This window comes from Bos taurus, chromosome 19 (genome assembly GCF_002263795.3).
Source record: "Bos taurus isolate L1 Dominette 01449 registration number 42190680 breed Hereford chromosome 19, ARS-UCD2.0, whole genome shotgun sequence".
Taxonomy (NCBI): domain Eukaryota; kingdom Metazoa; phylum Chordata; class Mammalia; order Artiodactyla; family Bovidae; genus Bos; species Bos taurus.
In genome coordinates this window covers 33,855,921-33,878,100 of record NC_037346.1, presented here as the reverse complement: position 1 = coordinate 33,878,100, position 22,180 = coordinate 33,855,921, and the positions used below count along the sequence as shown (strand labels likewise).

General features: G+C 48.6%; 1 protein-coding gene across 10 annotated transcripts in view; it reads right to left on the bottom strand.

Annotated features, from left to right (window-relative positions):
- Positions 1 to 17,073: 17,073 nt before the first annotated feature.
- The window catches only part of ULK2 (unc-51 like autophagy activating kinase 2), a 58,496-nt gene continuing 53,389 nt past the window's right edge, over positions 17,074 to 22,180 (bottom strand). For 8 of the 10 annotated variants that reach the window (XM_015458739.3, XM_015458740.3, XM_005220405.5 and 5 more), the window contains 3 exons: positions 21,742 to 21,899; positions 19,789 to 19,924; positions 17,074 to 19,219 (listed from right to left, as the gene is read on the bottom strand). In XM_015458739.3, the coding sequence (XP_015314225.1) occupies positions 19,161 to 19,219; positions 19,789 to 19,924; positions 21,742 to 21,899 (353 nt within the window). In that variant the 3' untranslated portion in view covers positions 17,074 to 19,160. Of the gene's footprint in view, positions 19,220 to 19,788; positions 19,925 to 21,741; positions 21,900 to 22,180 lie in introns of those variants that run through there. The other 2 variants (XM_059878328.1, XM_059878329.1) reach the window with 1 other exon arrangement.

Here is a 22,180-nt window from a genome sequence, read left to right as displayed (position 1 = left end):
AGAATGTGTCCGCAAGGCTTGGGTGGGGCCTGTCCAATCTTCCAAAGGAGCCTCTGTGTTTGCCCAGGGGCTGTGGATTGATTTAGACTGACCTGACAGCTTCCAGATTTCCCAAGTGCAGGTGCCAGCTGCCGTTCTCCCCACCGCCCTGGTTACATAAGGGCAGGGGGCGGGGGGCAGGGTACAGTCGTGGTGAGTGTGCACGCAGCTCCCTGAAGATGCCCCATGGAGGCTAGATTGCCAAGCCTGCGGAGCCACAGGCCGGACTGTCTGTAGTAGGCCCCACTGTATGTGGGTCTGCCCTCCTGTTGAACAGCAGAGAAGAGGGCCACAAACCAGTACCAACGGCCAGGAGTCTCCCGAGTGTGGTCACCTGGGGGCCAGAGACGCTTGGGCAGGGAGAGCTCAGGAAGCCCCTTTCCCTAATTACAGGTGTTTGCTGGGTGTCTGCTCAGGGGTGAGGTGGCGGGGTGGAGGCAGGTGTGGAAAATGCATCTGAACACTGCCCACACCTCCCCTGCACACACCTTGGGCTCTGGGCCTCCCACTGGCACTGCCTGCCACCCTCACCCGCCAGCCTCGCCACGTCTGGGGGACCCTGCCTCCCTCCTGGGTTGATTGTCCTGCCCCCTCCCTCCACCTGGAATGCCCCTCCCTGTATTGCTGCCCACCAACCCTCGTCACTGCACTTCCTCCTCTTCCTCTGTTCTTCTCCAGAAGGTATATCAGCCTCTGACAGGCCATTTGTCTACTTATTCTGTTTGCCATCTGTTGGCCACCACCTAGAATTTGCTCTGTTCACTGCTGAGTCCGTGGCACCTAGAACACTGTCTGGCACAAAGTAAATGCTCAATAAGTGAGTGATGTGATGACGTGAACAGAGAGCGTTTCAAAGTAATATGAAACCTGTAGTGGCTGCAAGTGGAGAAAGAAATGGCACCCCACTCCAGTATTCTTGCCTGGAAAATCCCATGGATGGAGGAGCCTGGTAGGCTATAGTCCATGGGGTCGCTAAGAGTCAGACATGACTGAGCAACTTCACTTTCACTTTTCATTTTCATGCATTGGAGAAGGAAATGGCAACCCACTCCAGTATTCTTGCCTGGAGGATCCCAGGGACAGAGGAGCCTGGTGGGCTGCTGTCTATGGGGCTGCACAGAGTTGGACACGACTGAAGCGACTTAGCCGCAGCAGCAATGGCTGCAGGATGCATAAGATGCTGCAGGGCTTCTGATGAAGGTCCTGTGGTGGGTGAGTGGGGAAACAAGAGTCTGAACTGAATGGGAGGTATTTAGGGAAGGAACAGCAGGGAGGCTTGGAACAGCAAAAGCAGGCACACAGAGGCAGGAACAAAGTTATGTGTCATTGCAGTTATTAATAAGGTGCTATTAACAAAGGAATCGAAACTGTCAGGGGTGCAGATTCTCAAGCCCCCCTGCTCAACAAGATCAGAAGCTCTGGCTGAGGCCCAGCCATTGGTGATGCTATGAAGCCTCCCAAATTTCCAACATCCGTTGGATCGTAGAAAAAGCAAGAGAATTCCAGAAAAACATCTACCTCTGCTTTATTGACAAGAACAACAGAGGATGGGACGGTTGGATGGCATCACTGACTCAATGGACATGAGTCTGAGCAAGCTCCAGGAGTTGGTAATAGACAGGGAAGCCTGGTGTGCTGCAGTCCATGGGGTCGCAAAGAGTCGGACATGACTGAGCAACTGAACTGACTGACTGACTTGGCTTTATTGCCTACACCAAAGCCTTTGACTGTGAGGATCACCACAAACTGTGGAAAATTCTTCAAAAGATGGGAATACCAGACCACCACCTGCCTCCTGAGAAATCTGTATGCAGGTCAAGAAGCAACAGTTAGAACTGGACATGGAATAACTCAGACTGGTTCCAAATCGGGAAAGGAGTACATCAAGGCTGTATATTGTCACCCTGCTTATTCAACTTATATGCAGAGTACATCATGAGAAATGCTGGACTGGATGAAGCAAAAGTGGAATCAAGATTGCTGGGAGAAATATCAATAACCTCAGATAGGCAGATGACACCAACCTTATGGCAGAAAGCAAAGAGGAACTGAAGAGCCTCTTGATGAAGTAAAAGAGGAGAGTGAAAAAGCTGGCTTAAAACTCAACATTTAAAAAATGAAGATCATGGCATCTGGTACAATCAGATCAGATCAGATCAGATCAGTTGCTTAGTTGTGTCCGACTCTTTGCAACCCCATGAATCGCAGCACTCCAGGTCTCCCTGTCCATCACCAACTCCCGGAGTTCACTGCGACTCATGTCCATCGAGTCAGTGATGCCATCCAGCCATCTCATCCTCTGTCGTCCCCTTCTCCTCCTGCCCCCAACCCCTCCCAGCATCAGAGTCTTTTCCAATGAGTCAACTCTTCGCATGAGGTGGCCAAAGTACTGGAGTTTCAGCTTTAGCATCATTCCTTCCACAGAAATCCCAGGGCTGATCTCCTTCAGAACGGACTGGTTGGATCTCCTTGCCCCATCACTTCATGACAAATAGATGAGGAAACAATGGAAACAGTGACAAACTTTATTTTCTTGGGCTCCAAAATGACTGCAGATGGTAACTGCAGCCATGAAATTAAAAGACACTTGCTGTTTGGAAGGAAAGCTATGACCAACCTAGACAGCATATTAAAAAGCAGAAACATTACTTTGCCGACAAAGGTCTGTACATATAGTCAAATCTATGGTTTTTCCAGTAGTCATGTATGGATGTGAGAATTGGACCATAAAGAAAGCTGAGCACTGAAGAATTGATGCTTTTGAACTGTGGTGTTGGAGAAGACTTTGGAGAGTCACTGGGACTGCAAGGAGATCCAACCAGTCAATCCTAAAGGAAATCAGTCCTGAATATTCATTGGACGGACCGATGCTGAAGCTGAAACTCCAATCCTTTGGCCACCTGATGTGAAGAACTGACTCACTGGAAAAGACCCTGATACTGGGAAAGACCGAAGGCGGGAGGAGAAGGGAACGACAGAGGATGAGATGGTTGGACGGCATCACCAACTCAATGGACATGAGTTTGAGCAAGCTCTGGGAATTGGTGATGGACAGGGAAGCCTGATGGGTTGCAGTTCACAGGGTTGCAAAGAGTCGGACACGACTGAGTGACTGAACTAAAAAAGGCCTCCCGGTGATTCTGAGGCCTCCAAGGGATTCTGAGGCCTCCAGGTAAAGATGGAGAACCACTGACTCACCAGTGACTGGGAAGAGTTCCCTTTGATCTCTGTGTTTATTCTTTTAAGAAGTTGCTATAAGGAAATCATATTATTTATTGTTTAATACCTGATATATGTTACAGACATATATATATATATATATGCATTTACAAAACTATATTCTGTGAACTATGTATGTATGTATGTAACTATATTTTGGAACTCCTGGGAAGATTTGTGGTAATGATGTGAATAAGAGAGAGATTTTACATTGGTCCGAGGCACAGAATTCAGTTTACATGTTTCAAGTGGTCAAGAAGCTAGGCTAAGGGCATAAAACCTGAGAAACTGTTCTAAGGGATGAGTACAAGGTCTTTAGAGGCAAACGTGAAGTTGCTAGGTGACGGCAGGCATGATGTGAGGCATTATTCCAGGGACACACCACAAACTCGAGCTGCCTGTGGTCATCACGGCCACCACTCAGGCAGCAGCCACTTTGTGCTGTGACTGGACACATGAGGTCTCTGATGACAATTCTACAGGAAGGTGTCACCACCACCAGCACCCCCATTTTATAAAGGGGGAGAGGAGGCTCGAAGAACGTTGGTCCAAGTTCTCATCACTCACAGGTGTTGGAACCAGTCTTTGGATCCACCAAAGCCCAGGCTGACTCACCCAGTCCAAGCCGTCTCCCTGGAAGCGATATGCAGCCAAAGCAACCCCAGTGGGAAGTGTCATATCCGTGCCAGTTCCTCGTGGCGGAGCCCTCCTGCCCTCCTTCTGAACATGCTGGTTCTCAGTACACAGCTGGATCCAACCAACCTGGGGATCTGGTTCCAAGTGACTAGATGGAAAGAGGAAGGGTGCCAGGGAGGAACAGCTGGGAAGATGCCAACCAGCAGGATCAGTTCCCTGTACAGCAGCATCGAAGAGGAGAAGTAAATGTAAATTCAACAAAAGAAGTGTAAGAGTTATACACTGAAAACTGCCACACTTTGTTAAAAAAATTAAAGATCTAAATAAATGAAACACAGGTCATGGATCAGAAGATGTAACATTAAGGTGACAATACTCTCCAAATTGATTTATAGAGTCAAAACAATTCCTGTTAAAATCCCAGGTTTTTTTTTTTTTTGCAGGAATAAAAAAACTGACTTTAAAGTTTGTATGTAAATGCAAGGGACCCAGAATAGACAGAACAATCTTGAAAAAGAAGAACAAAGGTAAAGACTCAATTTCAAAACTATGACAAAGCTGCAGTGATCAAGATTGGGATGCTGCTGGGACTTCCCTGGGGGGTCCAGTGGTTAAGACTCCGAGCTTCCATTGCAGGGGGCACAGGTTTGATCCCTGATCAGGGAACTAGATCCAACATGCTGCATGGTGCAGCCAAAAAAAGAAGATTGTGGTGCTGACATAAAACAAACATTCAGATTAGTGGAGGGGCTTCCCAGGTGGCACTAGTGGTAAAGAATCCACCTGCCAGTGCAGGAGACATAAGAGACATGGGTTCCGTCCCTGGGTCAGAAAGATCCCCTGGAGAAGGAAAAGGCAACCCACTCCAATATTCTTGTCTGGAGAATCCTATGGACAGAGGAGCCTGGTGGGCTACAGTCCATGGGACCACAAAGATTCAGAAAGAACTGAAGCAACTTAGCACGCACACATAGATCAATGGAACAGAGCTGAGTCCAGAGATAAACTGTTACACATATAGCCAACTGACTTTTGACAAGGCTGCCAAGACAATTCAGCAAGGAGAGAATGGTCTTTCCAACAAATAGCACTGCACAATGGTATATCTACATGCAAAAGGATGAACTTGGACCCTTGCCCCACACCATATGCAAAAATTAACTCAAAATGTATCATCCACCTAAATGTAAGAGCTAAAGCTACAAGAAAGTGTTAGTTGTTCAGTCATGTCCAACTCTTTGGGACCCCATGGGCTGTAGCATACCAGACTCCTCTGTCCATGGAATTCTCCAGGCAAGAATGCTGGAGTAGATTGCCATTCCCTTCTCCAGGGGATCTTCCCGACCCAGGGAGCCAACCTGGGTCTCCCACGTTGCAGGCAGATTCTTTACCATCTAAGCCATATTTGCTTTTCATACTACAGGAAAACACAGGAGTAAATCTTCACGTCCTTACGTTAGGCAATGGTTTCTTAGATATACGACCAAAAGCATGAGTGACAGAAAAAAAAAAAAAAAAAGGTAAGTAGACCACATCAAGAGCTGAAGCGTGGGACTTCCCTGACAGTCCAGTGGTTAAGACCCTGGGCTTCCAGTGCAGCAGAGTCCACTGAGATCCATCTGTGCACCTGCCATATAAACTTCCAGATGCAGTGCAGTGTGGGGCTCACAGACCTAGAGGGCTGATTGCCAGGGCCTGAAGGGAGTGAGGGTGCCAGGGTGCACGGGGCAGGCTGGACTCGGCTTTGCCCAACAGCACTCCATTTCTGACTTGAGGGTTCCCTGTCCCTCCAGTCAGCAGCTGGACACTGAGCCACTAGAGGACACTGGGATTTCAATGACTGTTTACAGGGCCTCTCCTGGGAGCAGCAAGGTGAGCGAGGCTGGCTGCATGTCCAGGAAAATGCAGGAAGGACCTTCTATCCACCCGAGGGCTGAGACTTGGGTCGGAGAAGGTACAGGTTTGCAACCCTGGGAGGCAGTGGGAGCAGGTGGGCAGCTCCCCAAAGGGTGCTGCAAAGGTCCCCCACTGTCAGCTGGCCCTGACCTTCACATCCTTCAGACTCTGAGGAAGCACTCAGGAAGCCGGGGCTGAGCCTGAACCAAGGGCAGCCCAGGGCTAGTGCCAGCCTGCAGCAGCAAAGTGCAAGTCACGGTGAACTGGGCCCCTGGCCTGAACCCTGCTTGGAGCCCTTGCACATCCGCTGGAGGGCAGGCTGTGGCCCACCTGGCACTCCTGCTCCTCTGAGTGTGGGAAGCCACACCCTGACTACTGATGAACACATAGAGTGCACCCCATTGCACACCAAGTTTAATAATTACTCTAAAAGGGGCAAGTATCTTTCTGTTTATTTCTGCATGATGATCCCACAGATATAGTCTTGTGAACCTGCACAAATGTGATGACTGGTTTTTAGAGACACCGGTTCCTTTCTCACTGAACCCGGCTCACCGCTCCCATCAGCGCCCTGCAAATTCCAACATGTCGTGCCTGTGTTTGTCCCAATCCTTAGATAACATCTGATACAGTTAAATGTGCAAGACACACTGGCAGCTGTCCCATTTTTAAGACAGGGTCTCACGGAACATGGGTTCTGATCCCCCATGTTGTGTTGCCTCTGAGTGGTGGGCACAATTCCCCACCACCCAGGCGGGGGACAATGGGGTCCACTCTGTCCCCTCTCATAGCCGTTTATCACTAATATCCACAAAGTCTGATGTGATGGGACCAGAATGCTCCCTGCTGGGGGAAGCCGCTAGCTTTGACCAATGCTCCAGAAGCCTCCTTGAACTTACTGGTGTTTTTGTTTCTTTGTAACAGACTCCCAGGAATGCTGGCATTTTTGATCTCCTGCCTGTTAACTGATGGCGGTCCCCAGAGGCCCGCGGGCCGTCTGGGCCACGGTCCAATTGGGCTGCCGGCGCCCTGTGCTCTCACCATTTCTCGGCTATTCCCAACCCCGTGCTGGGGGGGCCCTCACAAATGTGCCCCAAGCTCCCTCCCAGGCCACTTCTGTTTTGTGTTTTCCTGTTTCGTGTTTAGGAGCTCCTGCTGTGACAGCCGCTGGGTCACTAGTACTATTTTCCTTGATCTGTCTTTTGTCCGGGGACTGGATTTATGGCATCTCTGGTTAAGATGAGTGTCTGCACAGCCAAGAAATCTGATTTAGTTTGAACGAGGCGGGCTCTCTCCAACCCTGCATGGTTCATCTAGATTTGCAGTATTTTATCATTTACTCTGAGCCCTTTGAGAGGCTATCTTAGTGCACACATTCCCTATATGAGCCCATTTAATCCTCATAACTGCCCAAGGGATAGGAACAATTATTATGTCCACTTTATAGATGAGGAAACAGAAGGTCTGAGAGGCTAAGTAATTGGCCTAAAGTCACACAGCGTGTGAGTGATGGAGCCAGGCCTCACCCAGCATTGATTCCTCAACCTCCTTTGGAGGTTCACACCCTTCGGCCTCACCCATTTCCTCAAAATGCTTTCCTCACCTGACTCTGTTATCATGTTTCCTTTCTGAATCTTAGCCTTGTGTGTTTCTGTAACTCATTTTTCATTCACAAGGAAAGGAAGTCAGGGTGAGCCACGGTTCTTCTGCTCATCAGTGTTCACAAAGGCCAGGCCCCACTTATCTTCTAAGAGAAGTGTGCAGGTAGGTTTCTGATTCATTTCTGTTCTTCATCAATTCCATCTTCCTACTTTCCTTTTGTGGGCTTCCCAGGTGGCTCAGATGGTAAAGGATTCGCCTGCCAATGCAGGAGATCCAGGTACAATCCCTGGGTCAGGAAGATCCCCTGGAGAAGGGAATGGCAACACACTCCACAGAGGAGCCTGGTGGGCTACAGTCCAAGGGGTTCCAAGAGTCAGACGCAACTAAGCACACAGTTTTCTTTTGTACTTAAACTGAAAAAGCAGGTCCTTGGTCTTTTGTTTTTCTGTTTTAATACAGATGGCTTTTAAGTCATTTTATTTTCCACTGAATGTGGTTTTGCTATGTCCTGGAGAATGTAACATTCCTATTTTCACTGCTTTCTAATAGTTTTTAATTTCCTCCTTGATGGCCTGTTTTTTAGAAGCGTGTTTCCTATTTATGAGGGACCCACTCCAGCATTCTTTCCTGGAGAAGCCCATGCACAGAGGAGCCTGGCAGGCCACAGGTCACAAAGAGTTGGACACGACTGAGAGACTAACACACTTTCCTATTATCAAAGCAGTTAACATTATATTTGTCCCACCTTTATTAGTTACTGACAACTTTCTCAGATTATGATAAACTTTCTCAGATTATGATAAAAAATATGGCCTTCTTCTCTGCTTTCCTGTATTGGTTCAGGCTTTGTTTGTGGTCACATAATCTTTGTAGCCATGCCAGGGACATATGAATGAGAGGTATGTTTTCTGTTCATAGCTGTAAGAATCTTTACCTATCAAATGCACTGATTATTTCTGGACACTATTCCTTTTTATTTACTTGGTCTAACTCTAGGCAATGTGTATAAAAATCTCTCATGGTTAACTGTATTTTTATCCAACTGTCCTTACAATTTCAATACTTCTGCTGTGTTCATTTAAACACATTTTGCTTTGCTCATACAACTTTATGACTGACCCTCCTTATGATTTTTGCCTTTCCTTTTCACGTTTCAGCCATAAAGGCCACCTTATCTGATGTGAATACAGCTCTTCCTGCCTTATTTTTGCTTGCACCTGTCTGTATACCTCATTACCTCCAGCAACTTATCCTGCTGTTTTATGCATTTCTTGTAAATGATGGACGGTAGGTTAGTCTTAGATGCCCACCTGACAGTCTCCCTGGAACTTGCCATCATATTCTTCCCATTTCCTTAGCGCCCATTCTTCGTGTTGTTCTCTCCTCTCTGATGGTCCCGGTTCCCTACTTTCCCTGTTGATCTGTTAGCGCTTCTCCCCTGCATGGCCTCGAAGGTCCCCTTCCTCCCAGCTCTGTAATCAGATGCACACTATCCTACAAGTGAGGAGAGCAAAACCCCAAGTATCTGTCCCTAAGCTGCCCTGTGCCTCTGTTGCCCCAGGAGGCACTCAAGGAATCGCCCCCTTGTCCTGACATTCAGGTGAATCACTTTCCACACTCCCCAGCATGTGTCTTTTGCTCTTTCCTCACCCCTTGGACAGTCTCGTGCTTTTAGTTCTACACAAAAATTTGGACCAAGTGAAGTATGAATATAAAATGGCTTTTCAATTTGTTTTCAGTTCAGCTCCAGCTGGGCCTCCTCAGATCTTTATTTTCCACCCCTTCAAACATTCCAAGAGGCTCCCATCACTTTCTGGTCAATTTCCGGTGCCCAAAGCTCCGTCCAGGCTAACTAAGCACTTTGATCTCAGTGCACGGCCTGTGCCAGCTCAGCTCTGGCCCACGTCCCCAGGAAGAGGACAGATCTAGCTCACTCCCCTCCAACATTCCCTGATGCTCTGTCCACTGTGGGGGTGGCGGTGAGAGGGACGGAGTGTTGCTGGCAGGACAGTGAACCAGGGCAGAGTCTTTGCTACTTACCATTACTTAGTGCTCCTGGCAGCCTTTGTGAATGTCCAGGGGCCCCGCAGCTCCTGCCTCCACCCAGTTACCAGGAAAGGGGTTTCCAGTCCCCTCTGCCCCTGCCCCACCCTCCACAGCATCATCTGTGGGTCCCCTCAGCTGGCTGAGGCTCCCGGGGTATCAGCAAGATGGTCTGAGGCCATGCTTCCTCAGAGTGCAGTCAGCTGGAGGAAACTCACATCCTCATGACCCAAACGGGCCCTCTGACCAGCCCTCTCCAGTTCCATCAGCTCAGGTGAGGATAGTTCAACAAGTCCCCTGCGTGAGGAGATGTCCCTTTTGCAGGCACCCCCATCTCTCTTGGGGCTCCCCCTCAGTGAGCTTGGAGGGGTGGGGATGCCATCCTTCAGGGGTGTTTGGGAGGGAAAGGCCACAGTGCCCCCGTTAGGCTCCCGACTTCCTCTTACAAGTGCTATACTTTCTAGTTTTGTTTCTATGGCAGCGAGATGCTGGAGGAGATGAGGGAGTCAGTTCCCTCCCTCACTCTGGGTGAAGTCTCCATGGGTGAAAAGCCAGTGCACAAAGGAAGGACAGCTGGAGCCCAAGGGGAGGGGGCATTTCAGACTCTGGGACCCCCTGCGGGGGCTGGAGAGTTGGTAATTCCTGGACTGGCACACACGCAGACTTCCCTAAGTCTATGCTGGGGGTGCTGGGGAGGGGTCGACAGCTGCCCTTGGGACCACAGAGCCGCTACAGAGAGCATGGCCTGGTCAAAAGCACTGCACCACTACTACACTAACTCAGCCTTAAACAGGAAGGCAATCCTGACACCTGCTCCAATGTGGATGACCCTGGAAAGCATTGTGCTGAATGACGCCAGTCATAGGACGACAGACTACGTGATTCCAGAGACGGAAAGGAGGGTGGGGGAGGGGTGTGGAGTGAGGGTGTAATGGGGACAGAGATTCAGTTTGGGAAGAAGAGAAAGTTCTGGAGATGGTGGTGGTGGTGGCTGTGTGCACAGTGTGCATGTGCTTACTGCCTCTGAACTGTGCACTTGAAAACGGTGAAGATGGTAAACTTCATGTCATGCATGTTTTAACACAGCAAAAATTTTTTTTTAAAAGCCCATCCACATGGACCCAGGAATGCAGCAAACACATGAGCACCATCTACTGATCCCCCTTCCCAGTTGCCGGTGCTGGGGTGGACAAAGGGCAGAGCCAGCCCCTGCCACGCCCTCGGGGAGGGTGGAGGCTCCAGGTGGAGCGGGTCAGAGGAAGCAGGTCCAAGTGTGAACCAGCTCTGGCTTCAAGTGAGCGAGGCTGGACTTGCTGAGACACGGGTGAATGATGACAAGCCGGATTTGGACAGCGGTGACCTTTAGGGGCACAGAGAGGAACAGACCAGGAGGGGGTGGTAATGCACCGAGGGCTTTCTGTGTACATAATTTCTAAAGCTGGGTGGAAGGAACAGTGTTGAGTATTTTTATATATTTCTGAATGCCCCAAACCCTTCATTGTTTACAATTAAGGCTACTTTTAGAGCAGTTTTGGGCACAGCAAATGTGGGGGGAAGGTAAGGGACTTCCTGTGCATCCCCTGCCCCCACACAGGCACCAGCAACATCCCCATCGGTGGGTACATTTGTTACAATTGATGAAGCTCCGTGGACACATCATCACCGCTCAGAGCCCAGAATTGACCTCCTGTGGGTTTGGACACATGGATCGTGACCTGTATCCATTGCTATCACATCACACAGAGGATTTTCTCCCAGGGACGGGGGAGCCTGGTGGGCTGCCGTCTATGGGGTCACACAGAGTCGGACACGACTAAAGTAACTTAGCAGCAGCAGCAGCAAAGAAGAAACATGGGGCGTCCACGCTAAGTGTCTGCTGGTCATGGGAGTGTTTCCTGTGGGGTGCAGCTGATGAGGGGCACCCTGAAAGCCACAGAAGGGATAACAGGGTGGAATACCCCGGAAACCATGGGCTGGAACAGTGGGGGCAAGAAGCAATGGGTTCGGGTGTGGCTTCAGCAGAGGAATTCATCGAGTAAATTTGAAGGAGTGAACCGCCAGGTGCCAACAGCCTCACTGCAGCATTGCTGATGAACAGCACAGATCAGAACAGCCCTCAGGCCCTTCAGGTTGGGAACAGTGAGATAAATGAAGGTGTAGCCATTCGAGAAAAGGCTTGAGATCCTTAAAAGGGGCAGCTGTGCATAATACCTTCAAACACAAGTTTTTAAACAGTATAATTTCTGTAACTGCATTTTTATAAAAGATGTCGTTTACACAGGAAGGTCATCTGAGTGGATGAACCAAAATGTTAATATAATCTCTGAGATGACGGAAAGTTTGTTCTTTGTAAGGATTTCTGCAACGGACACAAAGTACTTATAAAGAGAATCATCATCATCCACGGGGAAACAGGAGGGGTCAGTTCGCAGACGCTGAGAGAGGAGGGGCCCTTGCGGTGAGGAGCCGAGCTCCCGTGCAGGATTTGGCTGGGAAGTGTCCAGGGGTGCATGAGACAGAAAAGGGGAGCCCACAGGAGGTGGGGTGCTGACCTGGTGACCACTCCACCCTGGATGCTTGCTGCTGTGGGCCTCTTGAGAGCCAGCCTGGAGGTCAGCGGTGGGGCTGCTGCACGCCAGGCACTTGGGCCGCTGGTTGTGGTTTCTGGCGCCAAGGCCAGCACCCGGGGGTCTGGAAATGAGGCTGGTCCACCTCTGGATGAGTCATCGGCAACCTGGTTTGCCTGGCGCTCCCCCTGGTGGCCACTGATGTGAAATGCAATGCTGTGTGCCTGCTCCCTAGGTCATCAGCATGGGCCACCCCCAGACCTCCTCACATCGGATTTCCAGGTCTCCACTCTTCTAGGCCCTGACCTCTCAGGACACCACCCACATTTCTGTGTAGATCCTTACCCTTGACCTCTCCAATCCACGCAAAGGCGATGACTGGGCCCGAACTCTGCCTGCCTTGCCAACAGGGTCTTTCATGTGACCCAGGAGGCACAAAGTGGCCCTGGGTCTTCTCTGCACACGAGGTGGAGTCACCACAGGATCAAGCCCCCAGAGCAGCAGTGGACGAAGGGTACAGCGGTGCAATGACATCCATCCTGCATGTCCTAAGCCCTGATCCTGCTCCCAGGCCTCCCCAAGATTCTTCTTAACAAATATTTGTTTTACCAATTCCATTCTGCTTAAACCAGCTGGAGTCCTTTCCATGCATGGCAGCTGCAAGGACTCTGCCCCCCACCACCCCCCGGGCGCACAGGGCTGTGCTCCCCCTGAGGTGGACTCTACTTCCCACATTGACCCTGGACTCGGCCAACGGGACAGTGACAGATCCGTCTGTAGGGCTGAGGAGTGAGTGTCTGGGGCTTGTCCTCTGACACTGGGCGCTCCTGAATGGGGTTGGGCCAGCAGTGGACAGCAGAATGTCAAGCAAACCCACAAGCACAGGTGAGGGCCCCCAGGCCACTGAGCACCAGCCATGCAAAGCCAACCAGAGCCATTCAGCTGGACCGCAGAACTGTGAGAATCAGGTGTGTTCACTGTGAGAAGCTACTGTTCTTGGAGTGGTTTTGTTACACAGCAAAAACACACTCATACACAATTCCTAGCAACAGAGAGCCCTCCCGGATACACCCCCATCCTGTTCATCTCCAAGTCACAGGGGTTTTAGCTCCTCCCTGTCTCTAGAAACCAGGCACTTTCTCCTCTGAAGACATTTCAGGGGGGTGTCCCTGCGTCCACTTATGGCGCTTCCCATCTTTTCTCCAACCTGCCAGTGCAATCAGGCCACCCGCCTGTGTCAAACCTTCCCACGGCTCTGAGGGGGGCCTCCCCAGCCTTCCTAGCCGCACACTTTGACCTGATGCACTGACCTCTGGTCAGGCAGGGCCGGTGACGAGAGCCTGTGTCCATCACAGGATGGATGCACTTATGTGTGCAAGGAGGTGCATAAAAGAGTCCCTGTGCAGAAGCAGAGTCGTTGCTGTATCTGCATCTTGTGGAGGCGTGTCAGGGAGTGGGCTCCAGGGAGCCTGCCTGAGGCAGATCCTGATGTGGGCACTGACCATCGTGAGAGTCAGCAAGCACCTTCAGTCCCCTCCCAGGCCCTGCGAGATCTATACATGCTCATGTAGAAGCTCCTGGATGCGTGACGACACAGGATCACACACCGTGTCTATCTGCCTGGAATGTGGACGTCGCCACTGTCACTATCGTAACCACCAACAGCAACATCACCACCACCATCTCACCACACACCCACCAGCATCATCCTCACCACCACCACCATCACCACCAAAACCATAAATGCCACCATCATTTTCCACAAATATGTTTTGAGCACCTGCTCTTTGCCAAGAAATGTCCTAGGAACTAGGTGCATTATTAACAAGACAAATTCCTGGCTTGAGAGAGATGACACTTTAGTGAGGTGAGCAGAACAGCAAGTAAAAGCATAAACAGGGTAATTTCAGAAACTGGTTACTGTGCTACAAAAAGCACATGGTGCTGGGACAGAGGACTGCTGTCCTGTCGCTGCCTCCATTAAGGCAGGTTTCCCTGCCACAGGGCCTTTGCACAGGCTGGTCCCGCTCTCAGAACACCCTCCCCTCCTTCCTTAACCTGGGCAATGGCTACTCATCTTTTCCTGACTTTGGTCCCATCACCCCCATCATGAGCCCGCTCACAGCAATGACACTGTCCCTCTCTCTTTCATGGCATTCATTGCACTCACCATGTGGTTATCAGTCTTGTCTGAAAGGTACACCCTGTGAGAGCAGTCAAGCCTCGCATTGCTGCAGTCCCAGCATGGCAGGTGCGTAAGTACGAAGAGACCAACTTTGAAGTCAAACATTGCAGTTTCTTGAAATTTATCCATCAGTCTCTGGCCTAGGACACACCTCACAGAAGAGGAGATGGCTCCCCTAGACCCTGCCTCACAAAGACCCCTCCTCCCTCCACTCCAGGAAGTTACCCCTAAATCCAAGCATACAGCAACTAAGGGTTGTTCCTTCTGCACCCTGTTGGCTGGAGGCCTGGCCATTCTCACCCACTGAAGCCCCTTCAGGGCCATCCTCAACACAGGAGCATGAAGGCCCCTGGAGGCAGAAGTCAGGGGGAGACCTGGAGCAGCCTTTCCCCTGGAGACCCTTTTGTCTCTCCTTTGGAACGCCATGCCCCACTACTCTCAAGAGAAAGACTGGGCTCACCAGCCCCTGGAGGGGCCCAGGGGTCTTTGGGGTGGTTTCTCTGGAGGAAGGGGGCCCAGGACTTGCCTCCCTGCTCCTCTCAGAAGTGAGCTGGGCTTCTGGGGAGCAGGGCTGAATAGGTACCTGCGTAGCCCTGTAAGCCCCTGCTCCTAGGTTTTCCTCAGGCCCTTCAGTGCCCTTCCCTGTTCGCAGGGCGTTTTCCCCACCAGGACCATATGAGTAGGTGCCCCTGTGACCTTCTTCACTGGATGGAAAAGCAAAGCTGCAAGAAGGCGAAGGATCTGCCCAAGGCCACACAGCACGAGTGAAAGGGGCCTCACTTGTCAAAGGACCGAAAAGATAAGTGTCTCCAGATGCTCCAAAACTAGAAATGGTGCAAACTTTGCATCCTGAGTATTTACTAACCATCCAATGAAATGTTTAAGGTCAGAATCATCACCAGGGCTGTGCTGCTGGCCCGGATGTGGACTGTCCACACCCAGATTAACTGACACATGGATGGTGGGGAGCACACGTCCCCAGGGGCCTGTCTCTCCCACCATATGCACCTCAACACCTGGCTCTTCTGTGGTTCACCTGAGCACCAGGTACACACAAAATAGCCTGCAGATTAAGACTGGTTCTTACATTTAAAGTGGATATTAAAAAAAAAAAAAAAGATTTTGTGACATGTGGAAGTTATGTGATACTCAAATTTCAGGTGTGTCATCTGGTTGCTTTGCAGCTCAGCAGCAGGGCTGAGTAGTTGCCGAAGGTGCTGGCCATTCAGTCCTGAATGGAGCAAGTGGGCAACACGGGGCATCCTGTCCAGCCTCCTGGACAGGACACTGCAGAGCAGATGATGTGTTTGTGACCATGTGGAAGGAAGCTGGGACCCATGTGGAAGTAAACAAGCCCCTTACGTAACAAGCATCTGTTCCCGAGAATCCCCCAGTTTTCATATCCTCTCTGGACTAACACGCTCTGGTCACAAGCTGGTTCCTCTGTGAGCGACCTCTTAAATGTTGACATGTGCTCAAGGTCAGCTGGTCTGAGAAATGAGATTTTATTCCACATCTTCAGTGTCCGGAGTCCACGGAAGACTCACGTCTCTGAACACCAGACATGATGAAGAGACAGCCTGTGACTGAAGAAGGGTCCCCAGCCTCAGTCTCCCTCAGAGCCCCCATCCCTGGCTCAGATCCGCCCCCCATCTGAGCCCAGAGCCTAGGACCCTCAGCCAGTCCGTACCAGGGATTTTTCACCCTGCCACTCACAGAAGCCTCCAGACTGGAGATTGTTGGGAGGCAGAGGCGAGGAAGGAATGTGTCAAGGGGCCACCGCTGCACGAGGGAGTCCGAGACCAAGAGAGCTGCACCCAAGGAGGCAGAGAACAGCCAAGACGTGACAGCCTGGGAGTGGGAGGATGAGAGGAAGCCCAGGGCTTGGTGACCTCACTCAGATCCACTCCAAAGGCTCTTCAACAAGGACACACTGAACGGCCACAACAAAGATTTACATGGCACATTACTAACTGGCCAAGCAAGGCCCTGGGGAAGGGGACCTGAAGCCTTGGCCCCTTCCTCCAGAACAGTCTGGGTACTGGCCTACCATGACCCTTCACCTGTTTGGCCCTGCCTTGTCCACAAAGGCTGAAACTTTAGGGGCTACCAGTCATTTCCCATGGTGGGTGCTTTTCCAGGTGGGCCACTGTGATATGTCTTCTTTGTTTGTGTGAGGACCTGGCCATCCTGACCCCTTGCCCACTTGCCAGGGCTGGGACAAACAAGGAGACTCGGGCAGCACTCAGGAGCCTCCACGGCTGCAGACTCGGGGCCCAGGGCACAGCCAGAGTCTCCTTGGGTGCAGAGCAGACACGATACTTCCAGGTGGTGCCTGTCAGGGAGGGAAGATGCCAAGCTCCCCAGCAGCAGGTATCCTCCTGGAACAATACAAGTTCACTCAGTCCCAGTGAGAACAGGTGACTGCTTGTGGAGGCTATGGTGGAAGCAACAAGACTTCCTCCAAGGCCCATGCATAAGTCCCCCCATCACCTCATGGGCTTTCTAGAGCCAAGTAACAACTTCACATCCATGGTGTCCAGCTCGACTCCCCTCCTGTTACCTGTGGGGACTGAGCCCACCCAGCCCAAACAGTAACCTTTTCTCCAGCCTCCTCTTCTCGACCCCAGGAGGGTGGAACGACAGAAGGGCATTCTGGCTCTTCCTCTTCAGGAGAAGGGGGTGTGGGCATCATCCCTCAGGCCCAGTGCAGGCCCAGCTCAGGGAAATCCTTACAACAGGAACAGCCAGCTAGCACATTCGCGGATTACTCCTCTACCTGCATTTGTACGGTCCATAACTTTCCAGATGTCAATCCATGAATGTATGGACTGGTCCATTTCCATGTCATGAAACAGATGATAGAAAAATCAAAAGATACACATGGAAACATAAAGCATTTGTTTATTATTGCTATAATCAAGGCAAAATCTCTTAAAACAATTGGCCTTGATAATGGAAATATAATCAGAATCATTATTCCTGCATTTACAGTTTGTTTTCTGCTGTTCAGACTGCAGGGTTTCACACATACACCACCTACCACCTGACTTTTCTCGCACAAGAAGAATGCACTTGGAGACCACTCCCTAGGTACTGACGGCAGACCAAGCATTTCCTCACTGTGAACTCATTCCATCCTGTGTTTAAAACCAATGGGAAAGGGGAGGAGGGGCCAGAATGCACCCACCCGCTTTGGAGGATCAACTGAGATAACCTAGGTGGTAACTGAGAGAACATACTAGAAACTGCCCTTTAGTACAAACTAGAGCATCACCAGTAATGGTGCTTGTCACCCTGCTGGGGGTGGGGGAGACCCCAGCACAGCCCTGCTCCTATCGCCTGCAGAACTGTCACCACAACCTGAAGTCCTGAGGCAATGTGCGTTAACCACCCAGCCTCCAAACTCACTGAGGGAGTTGGTCTGACAAGCCACGTCACAGGGACCCAGCCTTGTCCTAGAAACACCTGGTCAGTTTTATTTATCTTAGTATACATCTGTACAGGCAATAATAAAAAGGCTACTACACAATTCAGTGAGTTTTACCTAGTTTCATGAGTAATGCATGCAGTTACAAATGAGAGGTAGAAACACTGTATTAAAGACCTAAAAATACAAACATCATATAAATAAATGTTCAAATTAACTGCTGGAATTTTATACAGATAAATAAGGTAAAAATTACATTACTTTGTCAAAGTAAAGGAAAACCTTGTTTTGTTTTTATCAGTACACTTAAATTAGATTAATGCCAAAGAGCTTCTGTGCAATTTGTCCAAGTTTAGATGACATCATCTAAGAGGATTAAAACTGGAGAATGATTTGTTCAAGTATCCAAGCATGTAAGTCAAAGAAACCAAATCATCGACCGCAAGGGCACCGTTTCTGGAGGGACGTTAAGGGCCCACAGGAAAATGCACACAGGCTGGAGAGAGCCGCCCCTTATCCTAAGAGAAAACAAACCTAATTTTTCTCTGACTTCATGTAAAACTCCACATCACTAAAAAGCCTAGAGGTCACCAACTCTGTTTTGGCCCTACTGCAATTCTTGAGTGTATCTCTGGCCTGCGATTTGTTCTAATGCTGCCCGAATAAACCTAGCGGTCACAGGCATGAATGCACATTATGCATGCACAGTAAAAAAATGAAAACTAAAGCAGACAACCAAGCAACTTAAAAACATCAGTGAGAGAAAACCTGTAGGCGTAGATGAATAAGAAAATGCAGAGGTTCATAAAACGTAAGTCTTTACCACTGAAAAGTCCACGAGAGATTACATGTGAATTCTGGAAAGGGTACGCATATATAATCAAGTAAAATGCTCTAAACAAGTCCATTGTGCCTCAGTTAGTTTTAAATTGCAAAATCCAATACAGTTATTTTAATAAATTAGTGCAATATGAAAGATTTTGGAAGATTATTAATATATGTCCATGTTAGCTCAAATTGAAGATTTCACAATATCTTCCAAGAGTCATCTTTCACTCCTTCTTAAGCTATTTCTTCCTGAGCTGTTTATGGGTGCATGCTCAGACTCAGACAAACTCACCCCGAGAACTGAACTGCCCGGAGGAGATGGGGCTTTTTACTTCCACGCCTCAGTGAATACGAAGAGTCCCACACTGTGCTCTGGTGGCTACTACAAAGAGCCACTCATCACTTCATGCTAACTCTCCTTAACAGTAACCATATTGGTGACTCTAGTTCTAAGGTATGTTTATTTACCAAAATCAAACCGAAAGCCCAGTGGAACACTTTTGCATCTGCTTCTATAAAGAGAAAGGGATGGGGTGACTTCTCTGGTTAGGCAGACCTCCTACAATATGTAGTTCTGGGATTGGTTTTCCTTTGTGAAACCACTGCGTGCTCTTTGGTAGTCACCATGTAAGGGTGGGGCGACAGGACCCAAGCTGTGCTCCCAATGGCATCACCTGACACCCACCGCTGGTCCCGGGGGCAGGCCTGCTGCTGCTCACAAGGCTGAGGTGCTATAGCAGAGTGCTGACAATCTTCTTTCAATACTAGATTTATCTAGAAATAAAATCCATGATAAATACCATTAATATTTCAAAACTGAGGAAAGAATCACCACTAAGAAAAACCTCTCCACATCCACCCTCACTTTTGTCCTATCTTTGCCCCAAAGTTAACAGTTCCAGTGCTTTTTCTTCTTTCTGCCTGCTAATTGTCTAGCTTAGTGCTGCACGGTGTACAAGCTAGATTAGCAAGTCAAACGAAGAACACATAGATTTTAACAGCTAGTTTGCTCACAACTGCAAATAAGTATAGAACTGCCAGTCCCTGGTTGCTATTCAGAATGTGGATGACCACACCTCCTCCAAGAGGCCCACCACCACCTCATCTGCTCTTCACAAGCCTAGTATCTACTCCTCACAACAGCTCTGCAAGGCAGGCCTTGTCCCTCATCTCACAGAAGAAGAACCTGAGGCCACGGAAGGGGGATGTGACTAGCCCAAGGTTGGGAAACCAAGATGCAACCCCCTCGGGCAGGGCACTGCACACCCCAGGGTCTTCCTGCTGCGCCAGGAAAAGACGAGGAGATGCAATCAGCAAACACACTGCTTTCCAAGTCAACTCACATCTGTGGATGTTTTCGATGTCTGCTGGGTCCTGAAGAATCTTAGTTAAGCCCTCCAGAAGAAGGGCTGCCTTATGATAGCGATAAACAATATCTTCAGTCTGCTGAAACATTTCATCCAAGGCTGCGGCTTGAACCTGGAACCAGCAAAAAAAAGACAAGAAGGTTCTCGACTTTTCCAAGAAAATATGAATCCGTGTGCACAATGCAGCTTTAAATGGAATCTCTCTAAAATTAGTACATTTTGACAAAATGATATAACTTACTGGGTGAGTGATATAAAGGAAAAGCTTCTTGACAAAAGAATTACTAACTCTGCATTCAAACATAACCTTCTTGAACTCAGAGACTCAAAACTAAGGTTTAACACTTCTAAACTGGCTCATATCTGACTTCAATAAAAAGTTTACTTTAAATATACACTTCCATACTAGTAACCTGGCATTTCATTAAAGCAGATTTTGTTACAATGAAATAATTAAATGATATTAAAAGCCATTTATCAGCTGCTTCTTTCAGTTAAAGGACTTCCTGGTGTGTGGGATTTATTCACTCAGAGACATTTAATGGGCACCTCTTGAATTTACAGGGCATTGGGCATATGATGAAGGCGAGCTCACAGTCCAGGTAAGGTGTGCGGTGTCCTCCAAGGGCCACACGATATCACAGGAGGAAGCCCTGGATCCCAGTGGACTACACTCAAGGGGCACCTAACCAGACTATCAGGGAGGGGAAGGTAAGGAGAGCCTCCAGGAAGTGACACTGAGGCCGAGCCACGAGAAGCAGGAGTGAGCTGGGTAGTGGGAGGGGGGCAGGGCCTCCTTAGTGTCATTCACAGGTTTATGAGCATTCTGTTTTCCCAGCAGCATCCTAATTTTCTCTTTAATCATTCATCTCTGAGTCTGTGAGGGATCCAGTGTGCTAATTTATCTGTCAGTATGCTGTCTCTTTCAAAAAGCAAAGCCACTTACAATAAGATAAATAAAATGGATATGGAAAATCAAAGTCCTGAAACGGAGGGAGAAAGAAAGAACTACATGTAAGGTGAGTGCCCCCAAGCTACTCAGCAGCCAGGACCCAGGAGAGATTTGTTGGAGGCACGCGGCCATGTCATCAGCAGAGACAACAGCACTGTCACTCCTCACGACAGGACATCAGTCCTGGCACAAATTTTAAGAGAAAACCTATCCTACGAAGTCTTTATTTGGTACAAAATGATACAGTGCATAATGTTATTCATGTCAACAGTTTATAGCGATATAATATATATTATTCTCATCAATAGCTTATATTCCAAAATTATTTTCATATGACTTTTTATTATGATGACTTTCAAAAAAATGCCAAGGGGTAATATAACAGTACAATTCAGAGTTCAGGTAAATCTGGGGCCAAGAAGGAAGGTCAATTGTGTTAGTATGGTAAAAATCATAAGGTTGGTCAATAATTAAGTTCTTCCCCACTGAATTACTTCTTTAACAGCCTCTAATTTCATGCTTACCTCAGGCAATTTTCCTTTCGAGATACAGAAAACAAATTATTTCTACGAATATAACCAGAGCACATGAATTTTTGCAGATAGGGTAAAAGAGCAGAATTTTTTTCTAACATTTTAAGCCAAATTTCTTAAACAATGGGAAACGAAGAAACAGATCCAGCAAAAGCTTTTAGATTCAAACTATCAAAAGATTAGATCATGCCTAATGTTAGCAATTTTTAAGCGGTATGGTAAACTTATTAATACCAAAAGTGGTAACCAACACAGCTTATGTTTGCTGCATGTTAATTCAGTCCAAATACTCCTTCAGGAAGAGGTACCATAACACCTGGGACTTGGGAGTGGTGGTGCATAAACTCTGCTTAAAAGGATGATGTCAAGCAGGTGTGCAATTCAAAAGATGCTCTTAAACACCACAACTATTACTGTACAATATTACACCTTAAAAAGGGTTACCATTTCTACAGCACAGTTATAGATGAGTTTCTCTGCAGTTACGCTGTTGATTTCATCAATAAATCTCTGTTTGTCAGAGAAGAAGCGATTCAGCTTTTCTGTCAGTTTCTTGCACATGCTAATGCAGAATTTATATCGTTCATTCAGATTTTTGACAACTGGAAAAAAGTTGAAATAAGAATTCAGTTTTCTTTCAGAAACAGAGTCATGGTGACATATAACTTTCCTGCTAACTTAAGGAAAGCAACATAAAATGATCACTGAGAAAAGCGCCTGGAAATCATTCTTTCCTATGTCCTCTCTCTCAGTTAGGAGAGGATTGACAACAAAGCACCTGATTGTTCTATGTTAAAAACAGAGAAGCCAGCATCTTTTCCCATTGAAGAAGACTTAATAACACAGTGACCCCTCATCAAAAACCCCTTTCTCAGTGCAAGGG